This window comes from Microcebus murinus, chromosome 23 (genome assembly GCF_040939455.1).
Source record: "Microcebus murinus isolate Inina chromosome 23, M.murinus_Inina_mat1.0, whole genome shotgun sequence".
In the NCBI taxonomy this organism is placed as follows: domain Eukaryota; kingdom Metazoa; phylum Chordata; class Mammalia; order Primates; family Cheirogaleidae; genus Microcebus; species Microcebus murinus.
Window position 1 is genome coordinate 34,893,311 of NC_134126.1, and position 17,793 is coordinate 34,911,103.

General features: G+C 34.3%; 1 protein-coding gene across 3 annotated transcripts in view; it reads right to left on the bottom strand.

Annotated features, from left to right (window-relative positions):
* The window catches only part of LOC105859529 (complement factor H-related protein 1), a 143,063-nt gene that overhangs the window by 94,805 nt on the left and 30,465 nt on the right, over positions 1 to 17,793 (bottom strand). For all 3 annotated transcript variants that reach the window (XM_075996992.1, XM_020284326.2, XM_075996991.1), the window contains exons 7-12: positions 13,756 to 13,929; positions 10,518 to 10,712; positions 9,549 to 9,725; positions 3,420 to 3,602; positions 1,882 to 2,058; positions 741 to 917 (exon numbers count right to left, since the gene is read on the bottom strand). In XM_075996992.1, coding sequence (XP_075853107.1) covers positions 741 to 917; positions 1,882 to 2,058; positions 3,420 to 3,602; positions 9,549 to 9,725; positions 10,518 to 10,712; positions 13,756 to 13,929 — 1,083 coding nt within the window. The remainder of the gene's footprint in view (positions 1 to 740; positions 918 to 1,881; positions 2,059 to 3,419; positions 3,603 to 9,548; positions 9,726 to 10,517; positions 10,713 to 13,755; positions 13,930 to 17,793) is intronic.

Genomic DNA, 17,793 nt, shown 5'->3' on the forward strand with positions numbered 1-17,793 from the left:
TCACTGGAACTTGGGTTACAGCCCAGGCTATATTAACTGTACAATATTAATGGTGGCATTGTAGGCAAAATGAAAAGTAACAAAACAAGTCCCTCCAATTTCAGCCACTGCTATGGTTTTGATGTTTGTCCCCTGCAAACCTCATACTGACATTTGATCTCCAATCTTGGAGGTGGGGCCTACTGGGAGATGTTTGGGTCATGGGAGTGGATATCTCACAAGGAGATTCATGTCCTCCCTCAGGGAGCTTTCACACTAATAGTTCTCATGACCTAATTAGTTAAAAAGAACCTGGTACCACCCTACCCTTCTTACTTCCTCCCCCATCATGATCTCTGCACACAGTGGCTCCCCTACTTTTCCCTGATGAGTGGAAGTTGTCTGAGGTCCTCAGCAGATGCAGATGCCCAATATTGAACTCTACAGCCATCAGAATCATGAGGCTGATAAAACTATTTTATAAAATACCCAGCCTCTGTATTCCCTTATAGAAACACAAAACAGACTAGGACAACCACCATTTATGTATCTTTGAATACTTCCAACACATTTCTCAAGAAACAATTGGAGATTAACTTAAATGATGTATTAACCCCACAACACATGTCCTTCACAGGTACATCTCTGACTTAGTGCATTACATTATAGATACTGGAAGCCCACAGAAAATTAAGAGAAGAAAAAATATTAGTATTCAAAGTTCTAATTCTTGTTTCAGCAATTTAAAAATAAATATTCACCTTTACATGTTGGGATGTTAGGGGACCATCCAAAGTGGTAACACTGAACTGAATCTGGTCCTACTCTTGTAAATCCCGGTCTGCAAGAGAATTTCAACACATCTCCAACTTTATAACTGTCTTTGTTGGGATCTGGAAGTAAGCGTATATGTATTTTGGGAAGATTGCATTCTCTTTCTAAAAAGGAAGGTAAAGTAATTTAATGAGAATACATAATCAATCATTGCCAAATTAAAAGTATATATTCCATGTACAAATGGGGTAGGTACCGGCTGAGTCATATACACAGGGGCATTAGATAAACCTGTTTACTTAAAAAATTGCTGCATATTAGGTTTTATATAGTCTCTAAATTCATATGAGACTCTTGAGTAATATTATAGTATTAAACAACACCATATCTGTCCTAAAATTAATTTGTAAATTCAATTTCTTAAAAATGAATCTGGTTTTAATCACTGACATTTGTAAAATGTTATGTTACATTTTTTGTATTCAAAGCATATTACTCTCTTACATTAAAAATACTAATTCTTTAAGTGAAAATTGGTATTTATATTACAAAGCTTTGCATCTACTATTCCTTTGGCTTGGAACACTGTAGATATACTCATTTTCCCACGGATCCAAGCCCTCTTCTAACCATGGAAAACAGATGGCTGACTGGCAAACATAAAAGATATTCATGTACTATTCCACAGAACTGGTTAACATTAGGAAATAAAGAGCTACTACACTCAGGAAGTACAAAATGAACACACAAGGTAGAAGGTGTAAAGCTGAAATTCAGGAACAAAACAGCTAAGGAATTTGTAATGAACAACAATTTTGGTAAGAGGTGCCCAGTTGAAAATAATTTGAAAGCTTGCACTTTGGGTAGCAAAAAGAATTAAACTCTATTCACAAAGCTGTGAGGTAAATGGCTCATAGGAAACATTAATTTAATGTACTATTTTAAAGATAGATTTCTTTCTTTGAGTTTCAAACACCCTTCTCCTCCAAGTTTGTGTTAAATCAGGAGATATCATGACTTTAATCATTGCTCCTTAAAAATGTCTCTAGACAAAACAAATTTTAAAAAATGGAACACTTAGATTTATTTTTATCCTGAAAACAGAATTCCTGAAAAAACAGTACTTACCATAACACATGGGTGTATCAGACCAGCCGTCATGTTCACATTTTATGGAACCTGTGGTCAGTTTGTGTCTGTTCTCATGTCTGTCATAACATTCGTAGTCCAAGACATCATTGAGCTTAAACCATGTACTGTTACCTTTGGCTCTGGCATTCTTAAATGCTGGCATATCACAAGATTCTAGTATATAATAAAATTGAGAATATCATTTCTATTGTAATTAATGGACATTCTGAGTGATTCCCATTCAAATAATAAAAAGCTTTATTGATTAGTATATACTAATAAATTAAGTATGGTATAAAAATAATCTAAGATTACCAATGATAAAATATTGTCCTGAAATAGTTACTAAAAATGAGAAGTGTTTCCACATAGCATTTTTCTCATCATTTAAACATTCTGAAAAATTTATTTGAAGAACATTTTTCTCAATTATAGTTATTCATTTATGAAAATACTTCCAACAAAATAGGCCACTGTAGGTGTATATTACTTTGTTTATGTGAAGGCATAATAGCATTTTGTAAGTTAAGATGTGCGACTCATTAGCAATTATGTTGTATATGTAAAAGAGACAAATTAATTAATTGAATAAAAAGATCAATGCATTTATTATATATGACATTTTCTTTCCCATAATAAGAGAGTCTTCTAAAGAGTATTGATCATAATTTAGTATATTTAGTATAAAATGAGTTTTACATGAGGGGAATTATTTTTTTCATCAGCTGAATTTAAGATTGAATGAGGAGTAACATCTTTTTGAAGTTAGGACCTATATTCAACATAGATATTTAATAAAAAAACAAGAATTGTACAAATCGATATTTAAGTGTTCACATCACCTAAAGAAATCATATTAAACATCATTTCAAAAATAGTACTAAGAGGCTTTGGGATAAATAACATAAACTGAGTGAATTGTTCTCAGAAAATCTTTATAAATATCTAGATGGTGTGGTAGGGAAATCTTTCAACACAGCAAAAATTGTTACCATCTAGAAACATTTCTCTCTCTCCACTATCTGTACAATTCTGAAGATTTTCTAAGGGGAAAGATATTCATAAGTGGACCTATCTATCCTACAGTGTCAAGTGTATAAATTATAAAGGATAAATTATTATGAGATTATGCATTATGGATCCATATCTTCACTAAAAACATTAATCTTACATCTAACAGCAAAGATTTTGACATAAAAGTATCATCACCTAAAAACAAGTACATATAATTGTCATCAAGTTCTCAGCTAAAAATAAATGAGTTTATACCAGAATGTACGTAAAGCTTCCTAAATAGTGTCTAAATCACAGGATGCTTTAAAGTGAAATTAAAATAAAAAAATAAAACCTTGCATGGAAAGATGGACTAATATTCTAGTAATTAAACTTAAAAGGAAAAAAATGATGTACACTTTTTGCTCAAAGTCTTTTCTTAATCTTTTCAAGTAAAATAGCATCAACCCCCTCAAAAAAGATTAAAATTGAACTTTTGCATATCATCAGTACAATATCAACTAACATAATAAATTACTTACTAATGCAAGTGGGTTGAGCTGACCATCCATTTTGCAGACATGTAATTGATCCTGATGTTTTGCCATCTGCTGTTACATATCCTGGTTTACACTTAAATTGTGTTTGTTTATTTAACATATATGTAAATGGAAGTTCAGAAATAAACCCATTCTCAATTTCTATATCTGATTTTGAACATGTTTCTAGATGGGATAAAATCAGGAAAAGATAGGCGTATATTTAAAAACATTTTTGTAAGAACTTAAATAATATGACAATATAAAAAATGAGTCATTTGTAAGTGAAAACCTAGATAATCGTAATCATCCAAGTTCTTATGTCAAAGGAAATAAGTTATGAGTTTCCAAAGATATTACATCTAGACCCTATTTCAGCTTTTTTTTTAACAAGGTAATTTAAAACACTTATATTCCCTTCTAAGAAATAACTAGAAATCTGTCTAATGAATCCAGAGTCCTACAGCCTGCCAGAACTCAATGGGCAATGTGTTCTTTGCTGGGAATTTTGAATCTTGCCTAGTCTGGATATTTTAGGCATTCCCAGAACTTATTTAGCCAATTGGGATATCTGAGAGGAGGTAACAATCTTAGAAAATCTTCCATAGCCTTTGGCCCCCAAAATTTGAAATGTCAAATTTGAAATTTGAAATTATGGTGTGTGTCAAACCATAGGGATATAGTGAGTTCAAAGAAGATGAGAAAGACCAACACGTTTATTTCTCTTCCAAGGCCAAAATGAAGATTCTTCAAATTATGTATAACTTAACCTGAAATAGTAAAAGTTACTGTTTCCGTAAACTTACTTTAAAGGTTACTGTCAATTATTAGGTTCTTTTTCTCAGAACCCAGCTTCATTTAGAAATAACCCACAGACAGGAGGAAATCAAAAGAGTAAACATTAAATATTTTGAATTGAATGATAATAAAGACATATTTAAAATTCTGTGCGATAAGACTAAAGTAGTGCTTAAAGGGAAACTTATTAAATAGCTATCAAAAAAAGAATAAAACCTGAAAATCAATTATTGTTTACAAGAAATTAGAAAAAAGACAGCAAACAAAACTCAATATAAGCATAAATTTTGAAAAAAATAGAAATATGAGCAGAAATCAAATAGAAAACAAAAGAGACAAATGAGGGGCACTCTACTGTGAAAGTGACATTAAGCCTGGAGAAATTTTCCAGACAACAACGAACAGCACAGGCAGAAAGAATCCAAGCAGAAAATGGCAGTCTTGCTGAATAGGAGAAATAAACATCAGTGTTCTCAAAGACGTTGAGGTCACTAGAATTTGCAGGGCAGAGAGTCAGATAGGAAGAAACTATGGAGTGAAAGAGCTCTAAAGATTTGCACAGTAATTCCCTAAATCTGTGGCTGAATACTGACACACTGTAGAATAGGGCAAAGCTCCATGAGATTGGACAAAGAATAACTACCTGGTGAAAGACAATCACCAGAAAAGAATAAGGTGACAGATTCACAGAGAACACAATTTCGGAGATGCCCATGCTTAATCAGAGTTGAAAGATGCCTTTGAACATCCAGATCATTTAGTAAAGACACTAGAAGAAGCTTTATTAATATTCTAACCAACTAGTGCTAGAATAAATGTACCCCACACCAGTCTTACTAAAGTTTAAAAATAAGCCTTGAAAAGTTCCAGTTGAGAAGAGCAAGAAACAAAAAAGATTTTGGCAATACTTCTCTCACTTCCCCTTCCCAAAAACCCAGTAAACCTTTTTGACAATCCACCCTACTCCAGCAAAACAGCAATGGATAAACCACATATCAAAATTTGTGGAATGACACTGAAACGGTATGAAATAAATTGGTCTTACAAAGTATCTGTATTAGGAAAGAACAGGGTTCTATTTCACTGACCTTAGCTTCTACCTTAAAACATTAGAGAAAATCTTAAGGTCTTAAAGTCTTAAGAAGTTAAACTCAAAGTAAGCAGAAGAAAGAAAACAATAAAGATCAAAGATGAAAAGTGGGCAAAATATTTGAACAGTCTTCACCTTAACAAGCTATATGGATGGCAAATAAGCACAGACAAAAGTGCTCAGCAGCATTAGTCACCACGGAATGAGATACCACCATGCACGTATTACACTGGGTAATTTAATGGAAAAACCCCTCACTATGCCAAGTGCTGGCAAGGCTGTGAAACAACTGGAACTCCCACACATTGAGTATATGAATATAGAAAGTACACTCAGGAAAAGAGTTTGTCCGCATTTTATAAAAATAAACATATACTTGCCATTGATCCAGCAAACCCACTTCTAGATAAGTAGCCATGAGAAATGAATTTTGTTTATATGAAAAACTAGAGGTGAATATTTTTTGACAGCATGATTCACAAACACCAAAAGCAACCTGAGCGTCCTTCGGTGAGTGAATGGATCAACAGGCTGTGGTACATAATGCGGCGGAGTGATGCTCACCAACATAAACAATGAAATAAATAAACAAACTATTGATACACTTAGCAATACGAATTATGCCAGCTGGAAACCAGACTCGACTGATTACATCCTCAGCACATTTCATGTATGTCACTCTCTGGAAAAAGCAGCAGTGCAGGAATCAGTAACACGCGAGTGATTTCCAGGAGCTGGAGGTGGACTATCACATGACTACAAAGGGCAGCATGAGGGGTGTTTTGGCAGCAAAAAGACTGTTAATCTACTAGAGTCTGTAATGGGGCTTACATCACTCATGTATTTTTCAAATGTCATAGAACTATGTAGCAAAAAATAAAAACTATTTTACTGTATGTAAATTTCTAAAAAGTGACACCTGGAGGATCATCAAAAATTTTGCTTTAATTAAGAATGTTAGATATAGGTCTAGTAAGAGTTAGAGATTCTTGATTTAATAATCAATCGTTGCCACTAAAAACTACTGATAAATCCCGGGGGGTTCACTGTCTACTACAGAAGACTGGAAAAGTGGTGCTGGAGTCCCTCCTTTCACCTGGTTTTTCTTTTTTTTTTTGAGACAGAGTCTCACTTTGTTGCCCAGGCTAGAGTGAGTGCCATGGCGTCAGCCTGGCTCACTGCAACCTCAAATTCCTGGGCCCAAGCGATCCTTTTGCCTCAGCCTCCCAAGTAGCTGGGACTACAGGCATGCGCCACCATGTCCGGCTAATTTTTTCTATATATATATTAGTTGGCCAATTAATTTCTTTCTATTTATGGTAGAGACGGGGTCTCCATCTTGCTCAGGTTGGTTTCAAACTCCTGAGCTCAAAGGATCCGCCCGCCTCAGCCTCCCAGAGAGCTAGGATTATAGACTTGAGCCACCGCGCCTGGCTCCCCTGGTTTTTCTTTCTGCAGTTTCAGTTACCCGTGGTCAACCATGGTCCAAAAATATGAAATGTGTATTTAATATTTTGTGCTAAATTGAAAAATAAGCAATGGATAAGTTTTAAATTGTGCTGTTTTGAGTAGCATGATGAAATCTTGTGCCATACAGCTCTGTTCTGCCCAGGGCATGAATCCACTTTTGGTCCACTGTAGCCACACCCTATTGGTTATCTGCCCATTAGTCACTTAGTAGCCTTCCTGGTTGTTAGTCAAAAAATATAGTATATATAGGGTTTGATACTATTTGCCATTTCAGGTATCCACTTGGGGGGTTGGGATGTATCCCCTATGGATAAGGGGGACTACTGCGCCTTTAGAAGCATCAGTGGAAATGGCTTTACTGATTCAAGTTTACAACAAATTAAGGTCAATTGGTATTCTGTGATCCATTTGGCTAATGTTTCCTTTTCAGGGTCTATTTCAAAAGAAACCACTCAGGACACACTCCAATATATATCTACTACACTCACTAAAGTACATTTGAATTCCTCTGCGTGTTCTTTGCTGGTAATGAAAGATTTAGATCTGATTCCATTGAAAAGTTCTATGATTCACTGATGCTTGAATATATATTGATAATGGAATGTTGACATCTCATTATGAAGACAAAGCTAAGACTTGTTATTTATATGGTCACTATAAAGTAGATAAATAACCTGACTAAAGTACAGGGCCTAGCATGAACAGTAAAATAGCAAAATTCTTATTAATAACTTGATCCAGAGAGAATAGAAGTTACTGAGGGAAAGAAATAAAGAGAGAGAAAGAAAGGAAATAAATATTGGTTGACTCTGCCAGCTCCAAAACCAAAGCAAGAGGGACATTTGAGCTGTTTGATATCAGCAGAAATGTCATCTCAAATCAAGACATTTATTTGAAAAGTCTACCAAGAAAAAAATAAAAATATAATAGTATCATCAGACACTGAATGATGAGACTCAGAAAATGAGACTGATAAAGAACAAAGACAAAGACTAAAGGTTATGATTAGATATCCAACTTATTATAAACCTATATAACTAAGACAGAGGGTTACTAGAACACTGGTTGAAAAATTATGTACTAATAGTGTAACATAGAGCACTCAGAATAACAGCCATTTTATATACATATATATATATATATATATATATATATATACTATATGGAAAGAAAGGTACAATAAAAGATTTCTGAGGATATGTTGGGTTTCCTATACTTAAAAAAAGGAAATATAATAATTATCATGAATTAAGTCAACATAAAATGAATTAAAAATATAAAAAAGAAAGAGAAAATATTGTAACTTTTTACAATAAAATATAGTACAAGGTCTCTGTTTTTAAAGAAAAGTATTAATTTCAATAGAAACAAATACATTAACTATGGAAAAAGATTGATAAGTTTTAGTAAAATGAACAATTTATATTCACAATAAATATTAAAGAAAAGAAAAATAGTAGCCATAGAAACATGCATTTTTATTGCATATAATTGAAAGAGAATTAATATTCCCAATTACTAAAATTCCAACATATTAGTACCAAAACCTCCCTAAAAGATAATTTAACAAAAAGATCAACCTGCATTTCATAGATTGCAATAATTAAATACCAGTTGAACTATGAATAAACATGCTAAACCCAATTACTAAGAGAAATGTAAATTAACACCACAATGTTATAACATTTTATAGCCAATCAATTTGTAAATATTAAAATGTTACATCTGCATTCGAATGTTTATAGCAGCACAATTCACAATTGCAAAGATGTGGAAACAACCCGAGTTCCCATCAATACATGAGTGGATTAATGAAATGTGGTATATGTATACCATGGAGTACTATTTAGCTATAAGAAACAATGGTGATAGAGCACCTCTTGTATTTTCCTGGATAGATCTGGAGACCATTCTACTAACTGAAGTATCCCAAGAATGGAAAAACAGCACCGCACGTACTCACCAACAAATTGGTTTCACTGATCAACACCTAAGTGTACATATAGGAATAACAGTTATCAGGTGTCGGGCAGACGGGAGCGGGAGGAGGGGATGGGTATATTCACACCTAATGGGTGCGGTGCACATTGTCTGGGGGATGGACACACTTGAAGCTCTGACTGGGGGAGGGGGGGTTGACAAGGGCAATATATGTAACCTAAACATTTGTACCCCCTTAATATGCTGAAATTAAAATAATAATAATACAAAAATGTTACATCACCAGTCATTAACAATGATGTAAAACCAGAAGGAACTATTGATACTGGAACAAGTACTATAGGAAACTTTCTAAAGTAGAACATGGACAATGTCCCAGAAGACCCGTTCCTAGTAATATATCCTAGAGAAACTTGGTGACAAATAGCTTTCCTGTAACAATGTCATATCAATGCTTGAGTACATGCATGACATTTTGGCTATCATTGTATTTATTTTCTATTTTAAACTTTAATTTTATAATCATTTTGAGTCAAATGATTAAGTTATTTTAATGATTTATTTTAATGTACATTAATATGATAATTTAAGCAGCAAATGTCATGTTCAAATTATTTTACTGTATTTGTGAAAAACGTCTACTGATAGGTACATTTATTTTGCTATACACTTACCAAGGAATATATATATCAACTTACATACAATTGAAAAAATATAAAACTAAACAGGTCCATTTGCAAAACAAGAAGTTGATATAAACATTTTGCCACAGTTAATATAGATGAGCCTTAGAAAATTATAAACATGCTGGGATCTCAGAGCACTTTACTTACTGACACGGAGGCATTTGGGGGGAGGGAACCAGCCATTCTCTGTACATGTCATTGTGGTCTGCTCTTGGAGAAGACTGTAGCCAGAATAGCAATTGATGTTTATAGATTCACCCTGTAAATACGTTCTCCGATTATTTGGACCATGTCCGTTTTCCACATAAGTATAAGGACATACTCCTAAAGATCACAAAAATGATAAATAAGGTAAATGAGAAACATAAATTTGGCCAAAATAGCAATTTAAAATTATCTTTACAATATATAAACAAGACTGCATAAATATCCAAAAATAATGTATATCTTCCGAAAAGCTGGAGCTACTACCAAATGTTTGTGCAAGAAGGTATATCTATATTCTATGTTATTTAATGTTAGTTTTTATAATTAAAATATGCACAAATTATACAGATATTCTTGTAAAGTCACACATGCATTTCTCATATGATTTTCGTGAAGACTTCTTCATAATGGAAAAGTTCTATTTTGGTCTTTTTGCTTGAACACCTCTGCCCTTGGCCCTATTTCTGTCATACAAGACTTAATTGTAAGGCCGGGCACGGTGGCTCACACCTGTAATCCTAGCACTCTGGGAGGCTGAGGCGGGCGGATTGCTTGAGGTCAGGAGTTCGAAACCAGCCTGAGCAAGAGCGAGACCCTGTCTCTACTATAAATAGAAAGAAATTAATTGGCCAACTAATATATATAGAAAAACTTAGCCGGGCATGGTGGCACATGCCTGTAGTCCCAGCTACTTGGGAGGCTGAGGCAGAATGATCGCTTGAGCCCAGGAGTTTGAGGTTGCTGTGAGCTAGGCTGATGCCACGGCACTCACTCTAGCCTGGGCAACAGAGTGAGACTCTGTCTCAAAAAAAAAAAAAAAAAAAAGACTTAATTGTAATCACTTATGTGTTCTCTCTCTCCACTCTTTGGAAGCTTTATGCACATGCAGTTGTAGAGAGATTTACTTACTGCGGCACGGTTCTTTTGGTGACCATCCGTCTTGTGTACAATAAATGTATTCCCAGTACCTTCGTGAAGGAGTCACAAAATTTTGGTCACAGTGATAGTAGAAGTGTTTTCCAACAGCTACTGGGAAGTATGGTTTCTTATTTTTCTCATCGTGCAGGTGTCCATGTTTTATTAGTGGAAAATCACAAGGTTTCACTTGCAATAAAAAATTAAAAAACAGTATAAATAATGTTTTACTTAATGAACAATCACTTTAGAGATGAATTTTTTTGACCAACAACCTATATTCCTCTTATTAGCATAATTACACTTGTTCCATTATGGTTTTTAGGCCAAAAGAAAGTTATGGGACTCAGATGACTGAGATATGTGAAAAGGTCTTTGTAAATGAAGATGAAATTGTCTCTTGTGGGTCACATGCTATATAAATTTGTATGAAGACTGTCCAGGAAGAAAATTGTAAAGACCTGTCTAATGTATCCCCCCAGTACACATATTCTAGCCCCGGCTGTGTAAAGGACTCCATGTGCTGACTCTACCACTTAGCTCATGTCTTTCTTTTCTATTTTCATCAGAAATCAAAGGCCTGCCTTTTCTTCTCAGAGCAAAGCAGATAGCTTTTTTGTTTGTTTTCAATTAAATTCATTAGGTTTTTTCTATTTATTGAAGACCATGTAAGAAATATAGAGAAACACAAAGATTTACCTTTGATAATTCACACAGAAAAATAACATTGTTAACTCATGCCTCAACAAGTCACTGAGGCAAGTTTTCCATTCTTTATTTAACCATAGAAATGGACTGGGAATATTTCTTAGTATCAAAATAGTTAAAATTATGTTAAACATTTATTTGTCTAATATTAATTTTAGAAAAATGCTTTTAATGTAATAAAATATTTTAAATGAGCTATAATATTATTACATTTTGCTGAGTTATTTTTATTAATATATATTGAATAATTTAGACATATATCTTAAAGTACTATATTGTTTCTTGAATTAATAGGTTTATATATAATATTTTTCAAAAATTTGCCTTTTCATGGGATTATTTATAATCCCATGGGATTTTTAGAAATTTTTATTTCATGGGATATTTAGAAATAATCTAATACTTTTAATACCAGAATAGTATTAGGTTTTTTCCCATAAAGTATGATTCTATTTCAAGAAAGCTTACATGACGTGTTAAAAAGAATTTCAACACACATACATAAGCACAACAAATATTCTTTATCATCGGCTTCATGTTTCCTAAATTCAGTGATCCAGTTTCTTTTTTGTGCAATTAGAGAAATTTTCCAAGTAGTTTCTACACACTTATTATGTGGATTATAAACTTGGAATCTTTGTATATCGTAAACACCTTCTTTAACAAAGACTAGTGAATGATACTTCTCTAGCTGTAGTTTCTTGGCCAATGGTCCATTTATTTTATAATTCAACAATTTCCCCCCATTTATTTGAAGGTTCCAATGTTGAAATTAAAATGTTTGCTGAGTTTCATTTTTTTAAATAACATTCTATATTTTCCCCCACTACTTTTTAAAGATTTGGAATATTTTCTATTTACAAATTTCATCATGATCTATCAAGACTTGTATCATTTAACAAAAATTCTGCCTTGGGCAAGCTTGAGTCTTTGGATTTACAGGAACTGTGTCTTCAAGAACTCAAGTAAATTGTCCATTAATTTGTAGAGCAGAGATTTGGAATCTGGTGGTTGATTTCAAAACAAGTATGGTTATCCACCTTATTATGGTGTTTCAAGAATATCAGCAGAATAAAATAGCCCATTGAGATTTCTTTTCAAAAGGTACAAAAGGGAGGCATAATTAAAAATAGATATTATTATTACCAGAGGCTTAAATTCACTATTCTCTCTCATTGGGCACATATGAATCTGTCTTTATCCCTTTTACAGAGTGGTTCCCTGAAGCAAATATAACATTCCACAGGGCGTTTGATCAGCACTGAGAATGGAAGGACTTAGAACATTTGCTTTCCACTTACACTTCTACCAATGTAGGTTGTAGTCTGATTAGCAGTTATGGTGGTTCTATCATAGTGTTGATTCAAATGGATCTTAAAATTGATTAAAATCTTCATTAAGTTTTAGCTATTGCTAATACGTCTATAATGTAATTTCTTTAACTGAAGTCCTGAATTTTATAGCTATCACTGGTAGATTTTATCTTAATAGATTCAGCCCAGCACACAGGAGAGCAGTGAACCTGTCCTGTCACAGATTCACTATAGTCAACCCCAGTATCAGTCCAAGACTGAATTTGTGCTGCATTTCTCCTAAACCATCAAACTGATAGACACTAGATAGGAAATGGACACTAGAAAAGGAATGTGATTGTAGAGATGGAAAAAACATAAAAATAGGCAAAAGAAACATCCCACAAATAAAATACTCTGTTAATTTGAGTGGCATTTTGATATGTGGGATGGTTCTAAGAAATTACACACAAGTCCTTCAACACTCCTCCCTCCAAAGGCTGCAGCCTAATTTCTCTCCCTCTGGGTATGTGCTGGACTTAGTGTCTCACGTATAAAGAATAGAGATGGCTGAAGTAACAGTGTGTGAGTCGGTATCTACACGGCTTCCTCTACTCTCAGACCAGTAGCTCTGGGGAAACTTACTGCCATCCCATCCACCCATGGAGGACCCCAGGTGGTAACAAACTCAGGCCTCTGGCTGGAAGCAGATCCTCCAGCCCAGCTGAGCCTTCCGATGACAGCAGCCTGGGCCACTGTTCTGACTGCAGCACAAGAAGACAGTCTGACTCACAACTGCCCATTTAAGACACTCCCAAGCTCCTAACCCAGAGAAACTGAGCTATAATAAAGGTTATCTGTTTTAAGCAAGTATTTTTTTTTCAGGCATATTTGTTACAATGCCATAAATAATGTGCTAAATGGCACTATTTTTACCTAGTGTTTGATATCAGATATTGGAAAAATTTTATTAATTAGAGAAATAGACATTCATAAACATACATATGTATCAATTTAATTTAGAGTAGGAAAAATGAGGTTTTAGTTTGCAAAACGGTTTTTACACTATTTAAAATTGGTTACTTTGAAAAGTAAAGAATGCTTCTAAAGACTCTACTTTATACACACAATAAGACAGATACTTGGTTTTTTATTATGCCCCTATTTTGTATGTGTTTAAGACAAAATAATTTCAGAATTAAGAAGTGAGTCAAGATATGAATGGAACTTACAGCTACATCTTGGAGCAGGTATCCAGCCACTACTTGTGCATTTTGATGTATTTCCCTGGTTTGCAGGATAAAAACCATTTTTACACTCGTACCTGATTACATCTCCAGTTCTGTGTTTAATTCTCATAGGTGAGAAGACACCATTTGGAATATAAGGAGTATTACATGTTACTTCTGAAATAAAAAATGATATGTAGATAATGTAGAAATCAATATTCATTAAAATTAATCAAGCATACAAAAATTAAAAAGTGGATGCTATTGATTTGTCCCTAGTACAGTACAAAATAGCATTAAAATGAACACATCAGAGCATTCCTGCTGTATCACTCATATTTCCCTTCACTATTGATGTATTTGTGCCTCCTGTGCTCTTAATCCCTTTCTATGAAGTCATCCCACCCCTCATGATATTCCATATCTGGCAATGACCTGATCATATATAACTTCAACTACTCCTTCCACTTTCTTCTGCTTCCTTGGTTTCTGTTGTTTTTGTAAGGAGTGTTTACGAATGTTCATGGTCTCTTCCTTCCAGACAATTGATAGGATTATATATCCCTTTCACTTTGAAGTAATTGTGGCCAGATGATTGCATAGAGCAATGTAATAAAAGTGGAAGTAAAATCTTTCACTTTAGGGAGGAAGTTTTAAAAGCACTGTGTGAATTTTTATGTTATCTTTCCCATAGCTGCAGTGATTAAAGAAGGACATAGAAAGATGATGTCTCTCTCATTTGATTCTTACTATTAATACAATGAGCAGAGTCCTTTCTGACCTACATTGGAAGTGAGCATGAATAGGAAATAAACTTTAGTTTATTAAGATATTGAGATACTTCAATACATTTTTCTTACTGTAATAGTATAACCCAGTACAGGGTCTGGAAAACATTTCTGTAAATGGCCAGATAGAAGATCTCTGTTGCAACTGTGCCATTATATTAATAGCACAAAAGTAGCCATTATAATACATAAACAGATAGGAATGGCTGTGCTTCAATAAAACTGTATTTTCAAAAAGGGGGCAGGCTGTATTTGACATGCAAGCCCTAGTTTGCTATCCTTTGACTGAGGCTGTCCTAAGTAATAAAGCTCCTTCTCATTCCTCTCCATCAACTCTGCTATATCTCAATAATGGATCAATCTTCAAAATTGCTTTCCTAATAAAATATGATGCATTTTTAGTATTATAGAAAAGTTATATAGCCATCTACATTGGTACCATATTGTATTTTGGACTAAAAAGCTATGGTGAACATTCAGCATTGCCTGAAATCCATTTATAAGCCTCTAATTTACTTTCTATTCAATCGTCCACAGTAAGTGACCCATAGTCTCCTCATTTTTTTCAAGCCACCTAACCCAATTTCTCCTTAATCAACGGATAAATTCTTTCATTTGCACAAAACAATTAGACTACTAGTAGTGAGTTTTCTACATTGCTTTCCAACGTTCCTTCAACATTAGCTGTGTCTATTCTGACTTGTCGTTTCTTTGTTTTCAGTCTTTGATGGCAAGGTGTTTCTCTCAAATTCAGCTAGCTGCAAATTTTTCATTTTCCCATGGATCTTGACCTATTGTTTATTCCTTTTTTCTCTCTTATCAACTACTCTGTCTTAAGTGGATATGCAAGCCTCTCCAATGTTAAACTCCTCTCAAGCCTTTGTTCAAGAGTAGCTACTATAACACATTTGTTCTCCCCTTCACAACCAAAATCCTTAAAATACGATTTTACAATTGCTATCTACACTTCCCTACCTCCCATTTATTCTTCAACCAACTATCTCATTTCTGACACCACTGTGCTGTCACTTCTCTGATAAAAGTCACCAATGTGCTCCAACTTCGAAATCCAGAAATGCTTTGTATTCTACACACTATAGTGGCTGGTATGGATTGTGGGTTTCTTAATTATAAAACCTTCTGATAATATTTGACTCTGTTGATCATGACTTCTGGAAATTTTCCAGTGCCTTATATTTTCATGTTCTCCTGCTTCTCATTGTCTTTTTCTAAACAATACTTCTATTTTCTATTTTATTATTTTATATTTGTTTCTAGCTTCTTTTCTACTCTACTTAATTTTTAGGCTCTGCTTATATCTCAGGTTCCTTCTCCTACCATCTTTCTGCTTACTCTTTTTTTTTTTTTGAGACAGAGTCTCACTTTGTTGCCCAGGCTAGAGTGAGTGCCATGGCACCAGCCTAGCTCACAGCAACTTCAAACTCCTGGGCTCACGCAGTCCTACTGCCTCAGCCTCCCAAGTACCTGGGACTACAGGCATGCGCCACCATGCCCAGCTAACTTTTTCTATATATATTATTTGGCCAATTAATTTCTTTCTATTTTTTATAGTAGAGACGGGGTCTCGGTCTTGCTCAGGCTGGTTTCGAACTCCTGACCTCGAGCAATCCGCCTGCCTCTGCCTTCCACCATCATCCTTTTTTCAATACACATTTTTCCTACTGGGTTCAATATTTTAATCTGTGATGCAAGAACCCCATGACAGAAGTCTAAAAATTCACCCCACATTCCTTTCTTCTCATTACCTGTATATTCAGTCAGACACAAAATTCTATCAAGTGTTAATTATTGGTTATATATTTCTACCCTAAAATAGTAGTCATAAATCTCTTAATAAAGCTTAATTTCCTGCCCTCATAAACTTTTAAAAAAATAAGTGGTGCCATTATAATATGATCAGAACATGTACCTTTATCCAAAACAATATTCGGGACCATCCATATTTTTCTAGTATTAAAAACAACCATTAGTTATTTGAAGTAAGAATCCTAATTTAAGGTTAGCACTCTATGTTGTGAATCAATAGAAAATCTGGTTTGTAGAGGGAGTAGATGGATTTCAATCAAAAGTAGCTTTTAATTATCAGGTCTAGGTATGTTTAATTGTTTCTGTAAATGATTTGTTGAGAGACACTGTCCATATTGGATACACAGACAAAAGTTTTGAAAATACGCCCCCAAATAAAACCCCTAATATGCACATGTCTTACATTAGATTTACATATATATGTATGTGTGTGTGTGTGTGTGTGTATATATAAATGAATCAAGTGTTCAAAAGAAGCAAACATAGGAATGTGGCAACACATCTGGGAAAAACAGAGAGATTTCTTCTTGTGAAAACAAATATGTGCTAATAAGCAAGCATTTTAAGTAGGCAGCTAAATGACCAAGAAAAAGAAATGAAACAATCAGTTGGCTCCAATGAGGCAATCATGCCGTACTGAGTCACATGTCCAAATAAAGCTGAATTCCCAAAGTTTTATTTTGAATTCACTGGAAGCTGGAATGAGGATTTGCAGTGATTTTTATCCTCAATACAGGACAAAGACCTGATATAAAATTAGTGGTTTATAAGTTACATTTAGATGATTGGGTAGATGAATTCACTATGTATTTGAAAGGGCCTCTGACAGAAAGACACATCGTGGAGACTAACGCCAGAGCACCGTGCAGGCACTGCCTTTGCTTTGGAGCCATGGACGTCATGAAGACAAAGAGCTGGACTCCACACACCATCAGCCAAACATGAATATAATGTGGGTTATTATTTCTTGAGTTCATTAATATTTTTCTAAATTATATTTTCTTAATAGTGCCTAAAAGTAGAGATCACTCCATTGTAAAGAAAGGCATGTGTTCCAAGAAGCTACTTGTGGGCTCAAATCAGCCCCAAATTAATTCTACTTTTTATAAAAGAGGATCACTAAAACAAGGTTTATACATGTAATTACAAGTCATAGAAAAGGCTCTTAAACATTCAACTCTTCTTCCCCCCAGCAGATGACAGTATTTGCAAGAAGTCATGCTTTCCTAAGGTTACTGGACCACACATGACAATATTGTTGCTCATTCTGTACTGCACAGCCTTCAGCAAAAGCTAATTCATTCCTTTCCAGAAAGGTCTGCAAATATCAAAATGGTTATCAGCACAGTATAGCTGTTATCTTATTGGTATTCTTCTTCTTCCTTTTTTTTTTTTTTTGAGACAGAGTCTCGCTTTGTTGCCCAGG